This window comes from Lepus europaeus, chromosome 7 (assembly GCF_033115175.1).
Source record: "Lepus europaeus isolate LE1 chromosome 7, mLepTim1.pri, whole genome shotgun sequence".
Classification (NCBI taxonomy): domain Eukaryota; kingdom Metazoa; phylum Chordata; class Mammalia; order Lagomorpha; family Leporidae; genus Lepus; species Lepus europaeus.
The window spans coordinates 77,608,018-77,630,317 of NC_084833.1; the positions used below are offsets into that span (position 1 = coordinate 77,608,018).

General features: G+C 37.8%; 1 protein-coding gene across 3 annotated transcripts in view; it reads right to left on the reverse strand.

Annotated features, from left to right (window-relative positions):
• Positions 1-22,300, reverse strand: part of GRM5 (glutamate metabotropic receptor 5) — a 553,498-nt gene that overhangs the window by 98,881 nt on the left and 432,317 nt on the right. For all 3 annotated transcript variants that reach the window (XM_062198295.1, XM_062198294.1, XM_062198293.1), the window contains exons 4-6: positions 17,096-17,342; positions 7,811-7,979; positions 1,792-1,918 (exon numbers count right to left, since the gene is read on the reverse strand). In XM_062198295.1, the coding sequence (XP_062054279.1) occupies positions 1,792-1,918; positions 7,811-7,979; positions 17,096-17,342 (543 nt within the window). The remainder of the gene's footprint in view (positions 1-1,791; positions 1,919-7,810; positions 7,980-17,095; positions 17,343-22,300) is intronic.

The following is a 22,300-nucleotide window of genomic DNA, read 5'->3' on the forward strand; positions in this document are numbered from 1 at the left end:
ACACAGTGTGTGTGTGTGTGTGTGTGTGTGACACCTTTCTCCCCTGAAGATTGTCAATATACATAAGAACTATAAAATGGAGATGAACTGACATAGGAACCTAGTCTATTTTTTACTTCAACTTCTCCTGCATCCGTTATAATACTGAAAGTAGCACTAAAATACTTACCGAATTCAAATGAATTCAAGCAGAGACTGTGATCATTTCCAGCAGCACAGTCTTACTAATGTAGAACAAAAAGTTATACTTATATATTCACTCACAAGGAACTTAGCCATGCAAGATAGCTGAATAAGCAAGATGTTTTGTTCAATTTAACAATAATCCAGGTGAAATTAGAAAAAAAATGTAAAGAAGTATCATGGAGAAAAGATCACCAATACTGCTTCTCACATCTCTCCCAAGTAAACCATTCATAGTGTTTTTTCTTTCTGGCATTTCTACTGTGTGTGTGAACACACATAAATACACCATATGCACCTAGTAGTTCAGATGTTCAAAAAAATTTATTGAAGGCTCTGTGTTTAGCACCAAGTTGGCTCTGAAGATAGCAGGATGCATAAGAGTACCAGAAAGCTCAGTGTCAAATAGTGAAAGCTGGCTTTAAATGCTATCACAAGGCACTTAGACATTTTATTAAATCATTTTTCCTAAGGAAAGTTTTATAGATAAATACTAACCACTAAAAAGGACTCTTAATGTGGTCTGATCTCCAAAGTGCCAGGATGACAGGATTTTCATAGCCAGGCTTTTGAAATAAGCTTCATACATCTACTATAAATAAGCACTTGCCCTGTGAGGCACGGAGTGTATCACTGAAGACCTTATAATCTTCTAATGTCAAGGAGTTTTATGCTAAATTTATCTAAGCTTAAAATTATTAGACAACCTGACATACTGCATGACATGCGCTCTGCCTGGAATGCTCTTTTCTCTGGAAACTCAGCTTTGTGGGTTTCCTACACATGTCCTCATGTGTACTAACCCATGTCCTCTTATATTATAATCAATGTTCATTATTTGCCTTTCATTAAACTGTGGACTTCGTGAAGGTAAGGTAGTATCTTTGTTTCTTTATCTGTATCTCGTTGGTAGGGAAATGGGCACATCTTGTGCATTTAACACATGTTTATTGAGGAAGAACTGGAAGAAAGGATGATAGGAATCATTGCAGTTTTGCACTGCAAAATCTAGAAATGGCTATAAGAGAAGCACTGAAGTACCAAAAACATATAAGGACATTTTTTGGTGTCAAAAGTCAAAAACCAAAACATAAAAAAACAGCAACTGCAAAAGCCAAAAGCTATGCAGAAATAAGTATTGCCCTGTGTCAATATTAATTTAAACATATTAGTCAGAAGGTCCTGGTTTCAATTAAGAACAAGTACTAACAGAAGTAAAGTTATTTCAGATAAACTTCTACTTTTTACTCTTGGATATGTTATGATATACTTTGGTCTCTTAGCTGATACTTCTGTCCCTCTTCACCTCAGGTGACACACTGCTCAGCCCTTTTTAGGAACATCTGGGAGTGCTCTAAGAATGGGCTGAGAATGCCTAGTGTACAATTTAGGAACTGAGCTCCCATTTGGAAGTCAGGAACTGAGTACAGGCAAATATGTGGCTGAAGATTTTTATGATTCAGTCAGATTTCGGGGAGGTTTGAGTTCTTAAGGGAATTCATATTTTTTTTTTTTGTTTCAAGACCACCCAAGATGACAAATAATTGCTCAGAAATAACACCCTCACCCCTGGAGGCATGTGCATGGCTAACATTGTGATACATATACCTGTCAGGTCATCAGTGGGCCAGGATCCCAGCTGGCATGCCTTGCAGGTGTACTCATCAAAGACATACTCATTCTCTTTACAAGGTGTACAGGTCCAACAACAGCTGACTTCTCCCTTCCGGATCACCTAAAGTAAGTATTTAAAAATCTTGATTAACTTTTTTTGATATAGATTTTTAAAAATCCATCAATCTCTTACCCGAATCTGCTGCTTTCCACTGCAGGATGGCCTTTACTATACATCTACATCATTTCAAATTATACTAGATAGGTTGTGTATGCTTTAATATTATGCTTTAATTATTCTATAATTGAATAAACAAACTGAGTTTAAGCAGTGAATTCAGCATCATCAGGTTGGTTGGTATCAGGATCAATAATTAGATTAAATTCAAATTTTTTTTTTGGTGATTAGTTTTGGAGATCTGTGTTTGTGCTCGTGTATACATACACATACATTTACCTGTGTGTTTATGGAATTGAATTTTCCCCAATATCTGTGCTTTTCCTTTCCTTAAATTAAAAAAAAAACAATATAAATAGAACAGATTACACATGCTTCATAGAAACAATTCTAAGAAGATAATCATAATGCATTCCCTTCTCCCTCCTTCAATCCCCCACCTTCCTGCATTTCTTTCCTTAAATTAAGAATTTTTTATTTAAAGATTTGTTTGTTTATTTGACAAGAAGAGTTACAGACAGAGGGAGGGAGAAACAGGCAGAGAAGTCTTGCATCTGCTGGTTCACTCCCCAGATGGCCCAAACGGCCAGAGTTGGGCTGATCTGAAGTCAGGGTCCAAGAGCTCCTTTCAGGTCTTTCATGTGATGCAGGAGCCCAAGAACTTGGGCCATCTACCCCTGCTTTCCCAGGCCAAGCAGGAAGCTGGATCAGAAGTGGAGCAGCCAGGCCTCAAACAGATACCCATATGGGATGCTGGCATCGTAGGCAGAGGTTTAACCTACTGTTCCACAGCCCCGACCCCTTGCTCCCTGGATTTACCTTGGCTTGCCTATAATAATTATGTAATTGTAAGCAGAAACCACTCTTTATCTCCTAGTGTTCAAACATTTTCCCTATTTTAAAAATAATTAAGAATTTGTATTAAATATGAAAAACCCGAGGGACCCTTACTCTGATGTTTGGTGTGCTTTATGGCGAGTGTGGCTAAGAGCTAATTGCAGATCTCTTGCTTCTGTACACATCAGCTTTGCCAAACTAAAAACAAGGAACTGGGCCTGAGAACAAGAAACAGGGCCCGATCTCAGGCAGGTTTCACAGATGCCCTTCCCAGATGTTCCACCGAGATTAATGGGCAGAACATTCCTCGGGTATTCCGAGAAAATAGCCCCCTTACCCCGCCCGGGGCAGCCACTCCCCATCTAAAAGGACCCAATGAGTACCCATGGTAACCTTTAAACTAGCCAATCAAGCCAAACCCCGTGAAAATGTTAATCCTGTGGTTTTTGCCTTTAAAAGATGCTTGTAACTACTGCTCGGGGCTTCTCTTTGCCTCTGGTGACAGGGAGCCCGTTTGCGCAAACGCCTAATAAAAATCCTCTTGCTTTTGCATCTACCGGCCTGGAGTTTGGGTCTTTGGGCGACCACCGGAGTACATTGGATTCCCAAACTTGGGGTCCATCAAATAGAAAGATTATGGCAGAAGATAAAGGTTTTTCTGGAGATAATCTCTTGGCCTCTTTCCACTAAAAATTTGGTTTAATAGTTCAGGTTATTCCTTCCTATATTAGTAGCTTTGCTTTACTTATGATGAAGGTAGAGAAAGTCATTGTGACTATAATATACATCTTCATCTAATTGATTTTTAAGACAGTAGTACATAATTGAAATAATTTAACAGTTGAACGAATCCCAGATGTTATTCTTTAGATTTCAATTTGCTGTTTTTCCCTACCACTGCTGCATGGATTGCCCTGTGGAATAAAAAACATTCATCAAATGTTCTCACAAATAATTAAAATTGTGATTAATAGCCAGTCACAACAGTGATTACATTTTACAGTACATGTCTTAGATACTGATTCTATTCATGTCATTTGAAAACAAAATCATCTAAGTATCCATAACCAAATACAACTGTAGCCTGTACCTTTCCCTTTACATTTTTTACTGTTCCTACTATTGACTCTTAAAATTGAAACAATGCAAGTACGAAACCATGACAAAAGAACCCAAAACATCTTTCTACTAAAATAGTCTTTATAAGTTAGGCAAAGTTATTAATGAGGCATGACTAATCTAGCTGGAGTATTCCTCCTAATAGCATTGACTATTTATAGGATACTCAGTGTATGCCATATGCTGTTATGCCGTTACAGCATTAGAACAGCTTTACATGAGGCATACAGTTTTTATTCATTCATATTTTTTAGGGGAGAAAAGTGAGGTAGAGTTAGCTCATACAGAATATTAGTGTAAACGAGGGGTCATATGATATATGCTGGACTTCAAGACTCATGCTTGTAAATATTAAGCCTCACTAGAATATAGACTTCATGATACTTTGAAAAATTCAGGGACATGAATATTGGTGTGGGAATTAAAAGGCACCAGAGTTGTAGTCTTATTTATAGCCATTAAGTAGTTGAACAGCCTTGAACAGTCTTCCAGCCAGTGCCTAGTTTCTTCAAACCAAGCTTATTGCTTTATTAACACTTTGTAGGATTTTTCTGAGAATTAAAAAAAAAATCACACACTGATTTGAGAAGTGTAGAACACTCTAAAAACATTACCTATCTTTGTCATTTATATGCATATCAATTCCCATTACATTTCAGGTTCATGGTCAAAAGTTTTTTTTTTTTTTTTTCAAGTTGATAGTTAAACTATCATTGAGTAATTATTAGATTTTGTAATGCAAGTAGGTGCATTTCAAACACTGAAAATTCCTTTTCTAGGTCTTAGGAGGAACTGGCAAATAAATGTAGCTGCATTTTTCCCTTTAGAAATAGGCTGCCTACCCATGGTTCAATTTTCATTTGTTTGTGAATTTCAGTTTCTTAACAAGATAGGTTCATAGCCTTTTTCCAAGAATAATTCCAATATTATAATCTCCTTTAAAATCCAAAATGATAACATAGCTTATTCTGATCATTCAGAAATGATTTTTAATTTTTTTATACACGTTAAGTTCTATTTAACATTCATTTTAAATACAAGAAGTAGTGACAACTTACTTTCACAACAATTTCCATTCTATCTGAATGTTATGGAAGTAGTGATGTTTTCTTTATGAATAAAAATGTTTAACATATGTGAAACTTTGCTATACTAAACTCTTTCATGGAAACCCAGTTTATGATTTTCAGAACAATGTGATGAGTATTGATATTAATAAAGTTGCTCTGTTACAACATAAAACTATAATAAGAAAATATTGTATATTGCATATTTAATAGAGTGAAAATGAAATCTAGTTAGGAAAATAGAATTTGAGATTTTTAACGAAGACTAAACAAACACTTTTACAAAATAACTGACATTAAAACTATGGTAACTGAAAATCAAATTCTTCCATTGAATAAGTTATTCCAAGTACAATTGTGTAGAAATGTATATATAAAGCAATATTTCAAATCAGCCATTCAGCATAAGTTACATGTTCAAATTGTTTTCTTATGAAGGGCCAAAAACAAAGAATATCCATATGGTAATTTATATTGTGTGATCTTTCTACAGGAAGCCTTGGAAATTACAAACAATCAATATTCTAGGTGGGTCTAAAAAGGACTTTACATGAAAAATTCAGTTGCAGGATAATTATCCAGGACACCTAACTCTTTTGTCACCACCATTTATCAAGGGCAAACTTTTTTTTTTTTTTTTTTTTGACAGGCAGAGTGGACAGTGAGAGAGAGAGACAGAGAGAAAGGTTTTCCTTTTACTGTTGGTTTACCCTCCAGTGGCTGCTGCAGCCGGCGCACCGCACTGATCCAAAGCCAGGAGCCAGGTGCTTCTGGTCTCCCTTGCAGGTGTAGGGCCCAAGGACTTGGGCCATCCTCCACTGCCCTCCCGGGCCATAGCAGAGAGATGGGCTGGAAGAGGGGCAACTGGGACAGAATCCGGCGCCCCAACCAGGACTAGAACCTGGTGTGCCGGCGCCGCAAGACGGAGGATTAGCCTATTGAGCCACTGCGCCGGCTAAAGGCAAACTTTTTGCAAAGGCTCAAGTTACAAATATTCTGGTGGGGCTGTATAATCTCTAGTGCAACTGAACTATGCAACTCTGCCACTTTATCATGAAAATAGTTACAAATAATATATAGAAATGTTTGGCTCTATTTCAGTAATACTTTTACAAAAACAGGCAGCAGGGCACGTTTAGCTTACAGGCCATAATTTATCAAATACTGCTGTATACTATAAGGAGACATATAGAAATTTTGAGATATTCCATAGCTATCAAGCCATTTAGCAGGTATTGATAATTTTTAAAAATCTTAATTTTTCTCTTCCTTCCTTCTGCTCATAATGCTTTCTATACCTTCAGAACTACCCTCGGAAGACCCTGCTGTTGATACTGATATATTTAATTTTCAATATTAGTCACTGATCAACGAACATATCAAATGTTTTCTAAATGGAGGGAAGTTGAGTTAATTGAAAAGACCAATTGCTCCAGGTTTAGTTGCTGATGGAATGTGGTACTATAGTGCCTTAAAAATTATTTGGTGAGCAAATAAATTATTTTGATATTATTTTTCCCTAGGGCATTGCACCCACAAGCTAACTTCTTCTCCCTTTTATAAAATTATATTATCAACTTTTTTTAACATTGGTTTTTATTTTCTGTAATCATGGTCAGATATGGCTCAACCTAAAAGTAACTTTTCAATATCCTCCAAACTTACCTACCACCTTTGTTCAAAACCAACCACAACTCTGGATTCTTGACAAATGTACCTTTTAATTACTAACACATGAAGTTGCAGTTGATTTTCTTGAACTTCTTTATTTTCTCTAACACAACATCTAATTAGTAGATAGGACTGACTGAATCTACTTCTATAATGTTTCTGCCAAATATATCCTTTGCCCTCATTTCATTTTCCTTGTTTCTTCTCTCATTCAGGACCCTTGTCACTACCTTCACAGTATCCTTTCATTCTTAATTCTTTCTTGTTTTAAAATAACTCTACTCATGAATTTTCACCCACCACAGCCCAACTTATGTAAACATTTGGTTGAAATCATTCTCTGACTCTTGTATACCAAAATTAAGTCAAATCTATTTAGGATGACAAAACCCTGCACAAATCTGGCTTCAACCTGTTATTTCAGTCTTCTCTTTTACAATAACCATTTAGAGCAATGTGCCCTAGATTATTCACTGTTGTTTCAGAGCAGTTTTCAATTGACTACTTCTGTACTTTTCTGGTTATTGTTCTGTCTACATAAATGATCACTCTGAAAAATACCCACTTTATGAATCAGCAATGTTTGGCATTTTGTTCAAAATAACCCTCCCTGTCGCCCTCTCTTCCTCCCTCCCTACTCATACTTATGAAACCACAGCTCTCATTTTCATTTTTAAATAAAGTTCTCATATTTTATGTGATGCTGTTTATCTGTTCCCATGATATATTTCCTCACCTAGACTAATTGTCTAACAATGAACAACTCACTTACTTTTACATTCTCAATATTAACAATCACATTAACAGACATTTGCTAAACTAATTAATGCTAATGTTAAACTATTTGTTCCCTGAAAACAATGTCTTTGAGACTTGCACAACAGGAAAGGTATAGGCAAATATAGCTCATCAATTGGTTCATTTGGTCAAATCAGACCAACTACTAAGCTTATTATAGGTGGCATGCTAGATCTCATAATAAATTAAAGACAAAAAAGTAGAAAAAGGAAATCCCACATTACTTCTAACATTGAAAGTTTACAACAGAAAAGGTAGAACAAGTGTTTCAAAATTTTCAAAATAGCTAATGATAACTAACTATGAAATTTACAACAAAAATTAAACATAGACTCCATTTTACCTTTATCTGGCCTTTCTCACATGGTTCACTGCACACTGATCTGATGATGCTATTTTTCTTGGACCACACTTCATCATCATCCATTTTTAATTCTCCATTGTCCCAACTTCCAACATTGATGTAATCAAAGTAATCTTTTCCCATTTCCTTGAAATTCATTATTTCATACCTTAGAAATAGGGATAAAATAATTATTTGAGTAAAGATATAAATATTTAGCTAGGAAAAGGCAATACATTTCATTCCCCAAAATGTACATATTATCATATAACTAACACTGGAATTTTCCATGACAGTACACTTAGAGCAACAAGAAAAACGAGTGAAAGTGTTTCACTTTCTCTTGAGAGAACCTTTTTTTTAATTTCCAAGTTTACACCTGAAATAGAAAATAATCCCATGTGAGAAGGTGACTTGACCCCAGTAGGATGAAAGACAGTTTTGAAACAACTTCAGGTTGAAGTTTAAACAAGGACTACTGTCGGGCTTCTAAAAAAATGTATAAATGCTTTTGTCTCCACTCAAAAATGATAAAATTTTCCTTTGTTTACCAAGTAAGAAACTTAGTAAATCTTATTTTTAGCATTAGAGTATATGGGGTAACTTAGATTGCACCTAATTTTATCCTTCTTATTTTGCCCATTATCGAAGGTCTAATTCATTGCATTAAAGAAATTTCCCAAGTGATGTTAAAGACAAATCAGAAAGTAGTATCAAAACCACCTCATACAGTATAAAAATTCTGGAAGAGAGAAAAGTAACATGTGTATTCCAGCCTTTATTAGCTATTATTCTTAATTTGAATTTAAAGCTAAACATGCAAAGAGGGAAACTCAATGTGCTTAATTATAAGCCTTTTGTCACTTGTAAGAGCATTTCTAGAGAAGCATTTCTGAAACACTTTTCCCACCTGAGGACACTGGAGAGCATCACTACCCTGTGTCTGTTCTTACAGATACGACTTAGGTACCACACAGCACCCTGTGATTCTACCCTGTGTCTCACAGTAGTGGCAGACAGGCTGTTATAAATGCCTCCTCCAACCTTCCATGCTTAGTACAGTTAGCTATCTGGAAATTCACGTAGATGGAAAATTTTCCAACTTGTGAGTTCCAGTAACCAGTTTACCAATGCTTGATACTAAAGAGCTAAGAACAAACCTGATATCAATATTGAAACCATATTATAAAAAGATGTCATTCAATTTTCATCCCTACCTCAGTTGGTTTTGTTTGTTTTTGTTTTTGTTTTTTCACTGTAGGATGTTTTTCAGAGTCCCATCTCTATGTTTTGTGGCTGTTTGGGAGCTTAGAGATTATCCTGCAGTGTCTTATTTGCAGACTATTGCACTTTTGGGTAACAGTTTAACCTGCACTTCTAAATCAAAAGTATCAGTTGATGGGTTCCTTTCCTTTCCATTCTGTCATTTATCTCATGGTGGGTGGGCCTGCAATGAGTTGAGATATTACTACAAGGCACTGAAGTGCAAAGAAGTCATGCATTATATTTTTGGTGACTTCAAATATGTAGGCTTTTAAGTCTTCAAAAGGTGACCTTCGGTGAGCAAACAACTTTTGAACATTACAAACTGGGAAAAAGAAGGAAATGTTGATGTCAGGAGGCTTCTTTCTTTGCTACTACTGATTTGAAGAGATACGAAGATTCCACTTCTCACTCAAAAATGAAGTGTCAACCTCATTTCTACCAGCTTTTCACTCTGACAAAATCTAGTCCAAACTCTTAATTTTGTGGATAGCAGAAGCTCTTGGAGGTTAATTACTAAGACATAGATCACAGTCTCTGTGAGCCTCAGATCAGAGAACTGAATGAAGCCTTTGGATCTCAAATTTGCTATGTATTTTTCTCCACCAAATTGTCCCAACTCTACTCAATATAGCTAAGAGAGATAAAATTTTCCACTGCCAAAATATTATAACAATTTGAGCCACTTGACATTTTAAGGCTCTTATATCTATGTCTCTTTCGTTTAATGTACAAGAAATGGTATAAAGTGAAGGGGATCCGGTTTGAAAAATAAATGAGAAAACTTTAAAGAGAGGAATATATAATATTTGAGAGGTAAATGACTTCAAGAAAAGTTAAATTTTAATTTTGGTTCTACTAAATTAACCTATTAAACTATATTGCAATTGATTCTTGCCCACAAGACAAACCCAAAGATGTATTATGATTAATGGTTATAGCTGTCAAGATTTAAGTTTGACTTAATCTTCAGTAGAAGTATCTCAAAAACAGAAATAGATAATATTTTTTTGAAGATTCAGTTATTTATTTCAAAGGCAAAGTCAGTGAGTGAGAGAGAGATGGAGAAAGATACAGAGTGGTCTACTGTTCACTCCCCAAATGGCTGCAATGGCCCCAGCTGGGCCAGGCCAAAACAAGGATCCAGGAACTTGTTCTGGATCTCCCACATGGGTGCAAGGACTTGAGCTATTTTCCTTTGCTGCCCCAGACACATTAGCAGGGAGCTGGATTGTAAGTGGAGCAGCCTGGGACTGGTGCCGTGGCTCACTTGGTAAATCCTCCGCCTGAGGCACCAGCATCCCATATGGGTGCCGGGTTCTTGTCCTGGTTGCGTCTCTTCTAGTCTAGCTCTCTGCTGTGGCCCAGGAGGGCAGTGGAGGATGCCCCAAGTGCTTGGGCCCTGTACCCACAAGGGAGACTGGGAGGAAGCACCTGGCTCCTGGCTTCGGATCGGTGCAGCACTGGCCATGGTGGCCATTTGGGGAGTGAACCAACAGAAGGAAGACCTTTCTCTCTGTCTCTCTCTCTCACTGTCTAAAACTCTACCTGTCAAATAAAAAAATAAAAAAATTATATATATATATATATATATATATATAATATATATATATATATAAAGAAGTGGAGCGGCCTGGACTTGAACCAGTGCCCACATGGGATGCAGGTAAGCAGGTGATGGCTTAACCTACTGTGCCACACCACTGGCCCAAAAATAATTCTGTACAAAATAGAGTCTTCTCTTATGATTTGGTAGGCATTCTTTTAATTTTCACAGATAGTTACAGATTTTATTCTCCATCAAAAGTAAAAGAGAATTAAACACATGATGACTTCCTACAATGTTTACCCATTATTTAAACTAGAGAGTTGTGTTTTAGTTTTCCAAATAGAGCAGCAAGGATATTATGTTTCTTTTTTATATATAAATTTATTTTTATTTTGTTTTTTTTAAAAAAACATTTATTTATTCATTTGAAAGGCAGAGTTAGAGATGCAGGGGCAGAGAGAGAGAGAGAAAGAGAGAGAGAAGAAGAGACATCTTCCATCCACTGGTTCACTCCCCAAATGGCCTAAACACCCAGAGCTGGGCTGATCCAAAGTCAGGAGCCAGGAGCTTCTCATGGGTCTCCCACATGGATGCAGGGCTCCAAGGACTTGGGTCATCCTCTACTGTTCTTCCAGGTGCATTAGCAGGGAGCTGGATGGGAAAGGGAGCCTCTGGGACTTGAACTGGTGCCCAAATGGGATGCCGGCACAGCAGGCAGCAGTCCCACCAGCTATGACACAGTGCAGGCCGCTCTACATTATGTTTCTTTTGAGGGCTTTTGTAGAGATCCAAACTGCACATATTCAGTGTCAGAAGCAATGTTCCTCTGTCATTCCAATCACATGACACTTGGGTATAAATCCTCCCAGGCCAGTTTCCTGATTTTCCCCTTATTCTCCCCACTTTCATTGTGGTCTCTCTCCCCCTTCTCATTTCTCCCTCCCCTCATCCACTCCTGTTGCTCTCTCCCCTCCCTTCCCCCTCCACCCTCCCCATCTCTCACTTTCTCTCCCCTCTTCTCTAACTCTCTTCCTCTGGTTTCTACATCTCCATGCTCCTGAGATGCTTCCTCATCCCAAATTATCCCTATGAAATCTATCTATATTTCTTCCATATTTTCCCTTTCTCCCTGCCTCACCAACTCCATCTCTTCCTCTGACCATAATTCAGAGCTGAAGTAACCTGAATCATTTTTTTAAAAAAAATATTTATCATCCACAAAAATCAAATAAACAAAATGTATCCCAACATGCACAAGAAAATATTCTATTAAATCACTTAAAACAAACTAGAGGAAAGCAGGGTTAAGTTGAGCAGAAATAATGAAACTTCCAAATGGTTAAGACTTGGACTGGTGCCGTGGCTCACTTGGTTAATCCTCCGCCTGTGGCGCCGGCATCCCATATAGGCACCAGGTTCTAGTCCAGGTTGCTCCTCTTCCAGTTCCAGTCCAGCTCTCTGCTGTGGCCCAGGAGGGCAGTGGAGGATGCTCCAAGTGCTTGGGCCCTTGCACCTGCATGGGAGACCAGGAAGAAGCACCTGGCTCCTGGCTTTGGATCGGCGTAGTGCCGGCCGTAGCGGCCATTTGGGGGGTGAACCAAAGGAAGGAAGACCTTTCTCTATGTCTCTCTCACTGTCTATAACTCTACCTGTCAAATAAATTTAAAAAAAAGAAAAAGAAAAAGAAGCCAAATGGTTAAAACTCTAAAAATCAGAGTAGGTTTCCTAAGAAGAGCCTTTCTTTATCCAATGGGCTGAAGCAAGGTTATTGTCAGGGGAACAATTGGATAGGGCATTATGAGAGTATTGGATTTAAGTGGTTTTTAAGATTCTCTCAATCTATAATTCTGATAAGGTACTTTATTTTATTAAAGATTTTTATTTATTTGAAAAGTAGTTACAAGAGAAAGGTCTTCCGTATGCTGGTTCATTCCCCAAAGATGAGCTGATCCAAAGCCAGGAGCCAGGAGCTTCCTCAGGGTCTCCCACACAGGTGCAGGGACCCAAGCAGTTAAGCCATCCTCCACTGATTTCCCAGGCCACAAGCAGAGAGCTGAACAAGAAGAGGAGCAGCTGGGACAATACCCGGTGCCCATATGGGATGTTGGTGCTGCAGGTAGAGGAAGGTTCAGCCTACTATGCTGTAGCATCAGTGCTGATGTTAAGGTACTTTTAGAAACTGTAATCTGTAAATATGCACTAACTTGGCTAAGTTCTTCATAATAGACACTCCAAGCCCTGGTCCAAACAATAAGGCAAATGTATTGATCTGTGCCTTTTCTACCATACTCAGTGAACCACTAAACATGTAATATAACAAAAAAGAACAAAAATCTAAGGTAAGTTCTTATTTGAAGTGTGTATCTGAGAACTGATTATTGACCTTTCATTATTACTAATGGACTATGTAACCATGGCCATTTCTCTCTCTCTCTCTCTCTCTCTCCCTCTCTCTCTCCTCTCTCCTCTCTCCTCTCTTTTCCTGAGACTCAGTTTTCTTCCCAGGAAATTGTGGGATAGTCTATGATCCTTGTATAAGCAAAACCATGTATTAATAATCCATGAGCAAACAAGACCAGCATTTGCAATTTCTATTGTTCTGGCCTCATTTTCTACTTGCCCATATGTTTTGGTTTCTTTCTTCATCTTTTCCTGCTTTCTTCTTAATCTTTTTTTTTAAAATATTTATTTATTTATTTGAAAGTCAGAGTTACACAGAGTGAGAAGGAGAGGCAGAGAGAGAGAGAGAGGTCTTCCATCCGTTGGTTCACTCCTCAATTGGTCACAACGGATGGAGCTGCACTGGTCTGAAGCCAGGAACTGGGAGCTTCCTTTGGGTCCCCCACATGAGTGCAGGGTCCCAAGGACTTGGGCCATCTTCTGCAAATTTCCCAGGCCATAGCAGAGGGCTGGATTGGAAGTAGAGCAGTAGGGACTTGAACTGGCATCCATCTGGGATTCTGGCACTGCAGGTGGTGGCTTTACCCACTTACTCCATAAAGCTGGCCCCTTGGCTAATCATTTTAAAAATGTTTTTATAATGTTTTTATCTCTCTGTTGGGTTTTTAACTATTCATCTTTGTTACAAAATCTAGTCATTTATGGTGGACATTTGATCTAGTGATTAGAACTCTGTTACATTTGATACTTGAATTTGGCTCCAAATTCCAGCTTCCTGCTATTGAAGACCCTGGTGATAGCTCAAGTAACTGAGTCCCTGACAGCCATGCTGAACACCTGGATTAAATTCATGGCTCCCAGCTTTGTCCCCAAGTCCAATTCAGGCCATTGCTGGTGCTTGGGGAGTGAACCAGTACACGAGAGCTTTCTCTTTCCCCCATAAATAAAACAAATAAATACATATTTTTGCAAAATTTAGTGGTTTTTTTAAGGGATGACAATATGAATTCTTATCTTATTCCATGTGGAGTCATTTAATGTAAGATATTAAGAGAGTTACTCCTATAAAATTCCATACCCTTTTCCTGTATGGAATTTTTTCCCAAATAGTTTGGATTTATAAATCTATACAACTCACAATATACTTTTTTAAATTTTACATTAAATAGTTACTGGTGCTCAGCCTGGTGTTCACTCTCCATGTTTCTCTTGTCCAGTTATGATCAATCCCAGGCAGCAACCAGACCTCTTAAACCTTAGTTCTCAATGTAGTCTATAACCCAGAGGTCAACAAACTTTTGCTATGAAAGAATATGAAAGTGAACGTGTTCCAAAAGACTTTCCTTGTAAAACAGGCTGAAGAATTGATTTGGCCACACACTAGAGTTCACTGATCCATGATCTAGACCCCTGGATAGTAAATAATAAAGCTCTGTATTTCTTATCTATAATTCTGAAATACATAAAACTCTGAGAACTGAAGTTTTTTCTTAACTCACTTGGCAACAAAACAAGACCTTTTCAGAACTAAATAGTGTCGAAGCTTAAACTGAACTCTCAGGAGGCTTTTTATAGCCAATCACACCTAGTGTGAACATTCAAATGTTTTTCTGTGGAAATATTACTGTTTTGATTAAGGAATACTGCTCCATAGCATATTGGGAGGCATTATAAGACTGTAAAAGTTTTTGTAAATTCAAAATTTCTAGATTCTCTAACACATTTGGCACCGTAGTTTTCATTGAAGAATTGTGGGCAGACAGCAATCTCTCAGCTATAAATCTTAAAAACAATGATTAAAATGTAATCTCCAACAATCTGTAAGTGCAAAGGCCAGAATGAATTGTTAACTCCCCCATCTCCTGTGACTGGTATTTCAGGGGAATCCATAATAACCCCGTGTTCCTTGCGTGGCTGGGGACATCTTTGATCCCACACAGCAGTGACTTTTATTCTACAAAAATAAGCACATAATGCCTAAATATACATTTCTCAGAGAACAGTGGGTTTCTTATTTTGATCCCAGTTAATAATATGGCAGAGTGTTGTATCAGGTTAGGATTTGATGCCCAGGAGACCAAGCTAGAATCTTGACCCTATCATTTATGATACTGTCTTTGGGAAAATCATTTAATCTTTGTGGGTCTCTCTTTATTTATCTAGAAAAGACAGTCATAATATTATTGACCTCATAGGATGGAAAATTAGAATACTGAGTTAGTGTTTGGCTCAGATCATTTACTCAATAAATGCTAGTTTTCATTTTGGGTAAATGCAACTGGATTTGCAAAAACTTGAAAACCTTTTCCTGAGTCTAGTCCATCCCCTCAGAGGCCAACATGGACAATTAATGAGTTACTGTAATACCCCAAATTAGTAAAGTATGGATAGACGCTCAACAACCATGCATTCCAAGAAGTTGTTTGCACAATTTTATGTATATTACTCTTAAAGAGTACCTATTAATTTCATCTGAGTCTTCAAAGGATTAATACTAAAGAAAAGGTTAAGAACCAATGTCCTGAAAGTACCCCATGACAGCATGTTTAGAGGATTGAGCATGAGGCAATGATGTTCTGTCTCATCCATTAAGGTTTTTGATTGAAATAGAGCTGAGCCATTAGACATTTCCTCACTATTTGGCTTAGGTACCTGTCATGAAAACTTTTGAGCTGGTGAAGAGACAGTCATCAAAGTCTATCAGCAAGTCCTGAGCTGATTCCAGTGCTCTTGAGATGCAAACAGTAATCATAAATCCATTGCATATATCAGAGCTGAGGTCTTGACCTGAGCCAAAGACTGAGCTCATTGGTTAACCTTCTCCAAGAAGATTTACAACAAATACAGTTTCCTTTGGCCCCAACAAAATGCTTGCATTCCCTCACTTGACCCCTTATGGACACAATGAAAAATTAACAAGTAAAGAATAATGTGTGAAAAGTCAGTTTATCTTGGCAAACAATCTGCCTGTAGCAACACTCTTCAATTTTCTAGAAAAGATAAAATATCTGGGTTTGAGCTTGACTATATGACTTGGAATTAGCTGTCACTTAGTATTCCAGTGTGTGAGATGGTAACACCTGTTCTGGGACAAGCTCCAGCTCACCTCAGAATATGGAAATGTGTTGAACTAACAATACTGGTAGAATATGTGTGCATATGGCATGTGAGTTGTGGAGGGCCTCACAAGATCTTTTCTTGGCAAAGTCAACTGCAAACCAAATGTATAGACATTTTCCCAAGCACAGCTGTTAAACATAAGCTATTGCTGGAAGAGTACTTGGGGTTTTGCAATGGGAGAGAAAAGGACCCTAATTGTTCAGTGCAAAGCAAAAAGAAAACCCAGCACTATCACAGCTCAGAATATAATTTCAATGACATTATCCTATATGAATTAAAAGTCTCCTGGAAAGAGTCACTTATGAATTTGCAGTATGAGACAGATCCGAATTCTGGTAATTTATGGAGGCCTAATCATTTCTCTGGAAGCTAACCTGTTATTATGAGTAAATACGTATTTCTTAGCCTCATCTCCACAGTTAATAAAGGGTCAGACTTAAGAGAAAAAGAAAATCTAGTCCTCAATAAGGAAGAAAGTGCTTCAGCTAAAGGATAATAAAGTAAAATGTGAGTTTTCACTCACTGTACATAGAACACACCAAATCATATACCATCAGCCCTATCTCTGGATTACCAGAAACCAAATTATTTCTGGTTCAGAATAGTTCTATCACCAAAGATGATGAACAGCATACAGCAAATAATCTGACAAAATGTACAGAGAAAACACAGAGGTTGCTTTTGTTTATCTCTGTCAATGTGAGGCTCCTGCCTCTAACAGTCTTTGAAATGTGCTGATGACACCAAAACACACTTTGAGCATTGGCAGCCATGATTTTCCCTGACCTCAGGAAATGTGCCTTGCCTCTATGTCTTTGTTCACTTTGGGAGGACAAAGTTGGACAAAAAAATGGCCAGGAAGCCTAGAAAACTACCAAGGAGACAAATGACCATCTTAAGGTCTAGAGATAGCTGTATAGGCTCCATTGTCTAGAAAAGAACTATAATAATACCTTCCTGGAGAGTCTCCATTTTCATCAAATAGGATCATATCTCCAGAAACCCCAGTAAAGTTGGTTTTCATCAGGGAATCCAAAAGTTTCCGTCCATCAATCGGCTTCATTGCATCACAGAGTCCTGCATAGCCTGGACAGAGGGACATCTGCATGTTGTGGAGCCCATAGGCCATGGAATAGATTGCGTTGATCACAAATCCCATCTTGGAGTCTTGAACATGATGTGTTCTCAGAGTCAGAGAACCTGTTGGGAAACAAATAAAGGGTTAACTTTCAAAATTAAGTCTACTGCACCGATAGCTATAGACTAAATCAATACAGAATGCACTAGAGCAATTTTTTGCTAGTTAGAACCAGAGGCAACACTAAAGAACAGATGCCAACATGGTATGGTCAATTATTGTCTTGTATTTTCAGGTTTTTCTTTCAAAACCCTCAAGATCTAAATTACCAACAATAGCAAGATTCATTTTCTGCAGGAACCAAATTCTGGGGATGAATTCAAGATAGTACTGTATTTTTGTACAACAAAACTTATCTTGAGAGTGGAATAATTTTCATAGTGTCTGTTGTGATAGTATATCCTTTTGGTTCAGAAATTATGAACAAATCTCTAGTTTCTAAACTATTAAATATTCTTAGCTGAGCAAATTAGATCCTCTACCATCTGGCCTCAACTTACTTATTTAGATATTGCCCACTACTTCTCCAATCTCAAAACATATGGTCTCCATGAACCAACCTATTTAGAACTTATAAAACATTATATAGCATTAAGCCTTATTAATTAATTAATTAATCAATTAAATAGCATTATTGAAGTCAGAGTGTATAAAAAGTTGTGTAATTGGTGATCTTGGAGGAAAATAGAAATGGTTGGTCATGGATTCTGCACTTAAGAAATTTGTCTAGTAATAGTTCTAATTATCTTATTTATTTCCTCACATTCAAATTATAAAGTTCTGGGAGAAAAATGTTGCCAGACAAAGCATCAACTAGTACAGATATTCCTACTATGTTCTTTGAGACAAAATAGGAAGGCTAAAATTTATTGAGTATGTGGAAGAGATGTAGGATATGAGGGAAGATATAGGGCTTCAAATTCTTTTTATTAGATAAATGTTATCTTTACTTTCTTTTTTAATTTTCTGCATGGAAAATGGAATGAAATGGGATAAGGGAGAAAATTTAGCAAATATTGTAGTAGAATACTGACAGATGATGGTGACTTAGTCCAGGGCAGGATTCTGATTATATTTTGAAAGCAGAGTGAATAGGATTTGCCAACAGATTGGGTATGAGGTATTAAGGAAAAAGAAGAACCAAGGAAGGACCCAGGAATTCAGTTTAAGCAACTAGATGAATTCAAGAACTCATGAGAAGTGGAAAAATAGGATGGCAGGGTTAGGAACCCAAGTGCTGTTAAACAGGGAGATAGTTCATTGGGAAAATGCAATAGGTCAGGCAACGGATATTAGTAATGGTGTTTTGGGTGAAACATTAAATGTGGTGTGAACTATTCAGACTCATACTAATTTTGAAAGTAGAGCTGGCACGACCAGCTGTTTGGCCAGATCTGTCACACATACTAGCTCTGGATTGAGTTATTTGGTATGTCCTTAAAATATTTTTCTCTAAGGTTCCACATGTAGTCATTTTAAATTCTGTTCTTTCCAATGATTCAAATATCATATATGTGAGGATTCCCTAACACTATAACAGTAAAAGTATAAGGTATTACTTTCTTTTTCTTTTTTTTTAATATTTATTTGGGGGCTGGTGTTGTGGCTTAGTGATGCTTATATCCCATATGGGTGCTGGTTATAGGCTCAGCTGCTCCACTTCCAATCTAGCTCTCTGTTAATGAGCCTGGGAAAGCAGTGCTCAAGTCACTGGGCCCCTGCACCCATGTGGGAGACCTGGAAGAAGCTCCTGATTCCTGGCTTCAGTCTGGTCCAGCCACAGCTGTTGTAGCCATTTGGGGAGTGAACCAGCAGATGGAAAATCTCTCTGTGTGTGTCTCTTCAACTCTCTGTGTAACTCTGACTTTCAAATAAATAAATAATTTTTTTGTAAAAAAAAAAAAAAAAGATGTGTTTGGAAGGCAGAGTGACAGAGAGAGGAGAGATAGAAAGAAAGATCTTCCATCTACTAGTTCACTCACCAAATGATTGTAAGAGCCAGGCCTGTGCCAGTCTAAAACCAGTCAGGAATTCCACCCCAGGCCCCACGTAGGTGTCAGAGGCCCAAGTACTTGAGTCATCTTCTGCTGCCTACCTAGGAGCATTAGAAGGAACCTGGATCAGAAGTGCAATAGCTGGGGCCAAACCAGCATTTCAATCTGGGAGGCTGTTGTTGTATGTGGCAATTTAACCTCCTGTACCACAACACTGGCTCCAGGTATCATTTTCAATGTGATACATATATTGTTGCAATTAATCCTTATGACATCCAAATGAGATATGTGCTAGTTTTATGAGGGAATACAGTATAGAGTGATAGACTAATTTCCCCAGTGTCACACAGCTAATAACTTGCATAACAGGATTTAAGACCAAACAGTCTGGCTCTAGAATCCATGTCTGTCAACAGGATGTTTCATAGCTTCTGAAATCTAAATCTGTAATTTCCTGAGGAACATTGACCCTTAACATCTTTTTACTGAATTCATTCTATAGCTCATCTAATTTGAAATGCCCTCTTGTATCTCCCCTACCCATTGCTTTTCTGCCAGCCCCACTCTTACAATCTTAATTTTGGTTCTTGGAAATTTTTATATAATTTAGATGTTTGTATTTTATATTTATGAATACAGCACCAAAGTAAAAATGTTAAAAATTATAAAATGAAAAACTCTTCTCCTTCTTGCTTCCAGACATGTAATGTTTCTCTTCAGAGGCAACCATTCTCAAGATGGGATATGAAATATGCTAACTCTACTATTCCCTCAAGACCTAACAAATTAATTGATAAATATTTACATAGGCATATAAGTGTCATCTCATCACTGAAGGTATACACACACACTAGTCTACATCCTGGTTTTAACACCATATTGTGGATCTTGAAGTTCTTTTCATATTGGTACACATATAGGTATTACATTATTTTTCTGGATGTACAGTATTCTTTTGAATAGATATAGCATTATATATTTAACTAGAACCAGAGCACTTTATAATTTTTATATTAATGTTTTACTTACTTGAGAAGTAGAAACACACAAGCACTCAAGTGCTCAAGGGGAGAAAAAAGAGTGAGAGAGTTCCCATCACTGATTTACTCCCTAAATGCCCACAGTGGCTGGAACTTAGCCAGGGCCAGAGCCAGGAGTTGGGGATGCAATCTGGGTCTCCCACATGGTGGCAGGAACTCAGTTCCCTGAGCATTACTAATGCCTCCCAGGGTCTGCATTAGCAGGAAGATGGAGTAAGGCTTCAGAGCCAGGATGTATTCCATTGTAGGGTGTGGGTGTATTTACTTCTAGCCTGCTTCCCTAATTTCTTATGAGTTACTAAAACAGTCTTTTAACATATTTACCACCCTTAAACTTGTCCTATTCTAATCTATGTATTCCCAATGTATGCATATAGAAATTATCCTTTCTAAATCATAAAACTGATTTTGTTAGGTAATTAAAACCACTTAGTTGCTTCTGTCCTGTTTATAGCCAAATTATACCTGCAATACCTTGTTGTGATCTTTGAGACCTTTCTTATTCTGGCCTCAATAAGCTTCTTCATTTGTAGCCATTATACACCAGTTATTCAGAGCATTTTGCAGCCATATAGTAAATTCTTCTCTTGTAAATGTATTTGGTCCTCTGTACATTTTACTGTTTATACCTGGACCATATATTCTTTCAGATTTTCTACTTACCAATTTCTGTGCACAACAGAACTTACCACACTCAGAAATTGCTCCTGACCCTCCTCTAATTTAGACATAAGTTTCTTCTTTGTTTTCCTGTGGTGCCAGATATCTAAGTATCTATATGTCCAGCATTAGCCTATATTTAAAGCTCTGCTTTGTTCTCTTGTAGCACTGTGATGAGTTGTCATTGGTTCCCAGTACACTGGGGACTCACTGAGCATGAGGATTCTGTGTTGTTCACAGATACAGCCCTTGTACCAAGAACAGCACCTGACAGATAACTGGCACTCTTAAGATATGTTGAGAATATGAAGGAGGCCAAATGGATGACAGGATGACTGCAAGAGTGTCACTAAATACCAAGTCTGGTCCTCAAATTGTCAAATCAGTTTACTAGAAAAATCATTCCTTTGTAGAATAGCACATGCTTAAACAAAAGTAAATAATTACGCCAATTTACATCAGGATCTGTCATATGGACCAGATAATCCCATTAAGAAATCTCGTGTTTCATCTAATGAAACTACATGGGGGAAAATTCTGGTCCAGTCAAGATGGAGTAAGAATGCTCCATTCTGTTTCTCCTACTAAACACAGCTAAAGACCCTGGGCTGAATAACTAGAGCTGCTAGTTGAAGACTTTGGAAAGTAAATAATATCAAGTAGATTAGGGAAGAAAGCCTGAGGCACCACCAAACCATGTATGAGTTCATTAGATATTTTTCCTGCAAAATCTTTAGAGTTTGGATTTGTAAGTAGCCTAAAACATGGAATAGTGGACCAGGAGTGGGCAGAAAGAGCTCCCAGAGAAGCCCTATGTTTCTAATTTTAGGAGTAGAAAGAGGGTGCCCTACAAATCAGAGAAGGTGAAAGAAATTCTGTTCTTGTATTTTTTTTTTCTCTCACCCAACTCCCAAGGCTTCCCTGCCAGGGTGATGGCAGGAGGTGACAGTAACAAAGACAATACTAGCTGGGCAGTCGACAATAATGTGAAGGGCAGTGGCCTTTCTCTGCGACCAAAAGAACTGTGTCCCAAGAGTGTGTATGTGTGTGTGTTTGGGGGTGGGGGTTGTGGATTTCCTAATGCTCTTCACCTTTCTCTAGCCTCTCTTCTCTTGGCTCCATTACAGTCTGGTCATAGGAACAGAAATGGTAAGGCAACGTGTCTCAGGTTTCCTGCCAGAGCACCAGCAGGTGATGGGAGAGGGCTGAAACTGTGCCGTCATGGAAATACCAGAAAGAGGGACTCAAGAAAGTGATCACATAATCTTAAATATGAACTCCTGGGGTCCACCTTAGGTGTGCAGGGATGATTTTAACCTGCTTAGC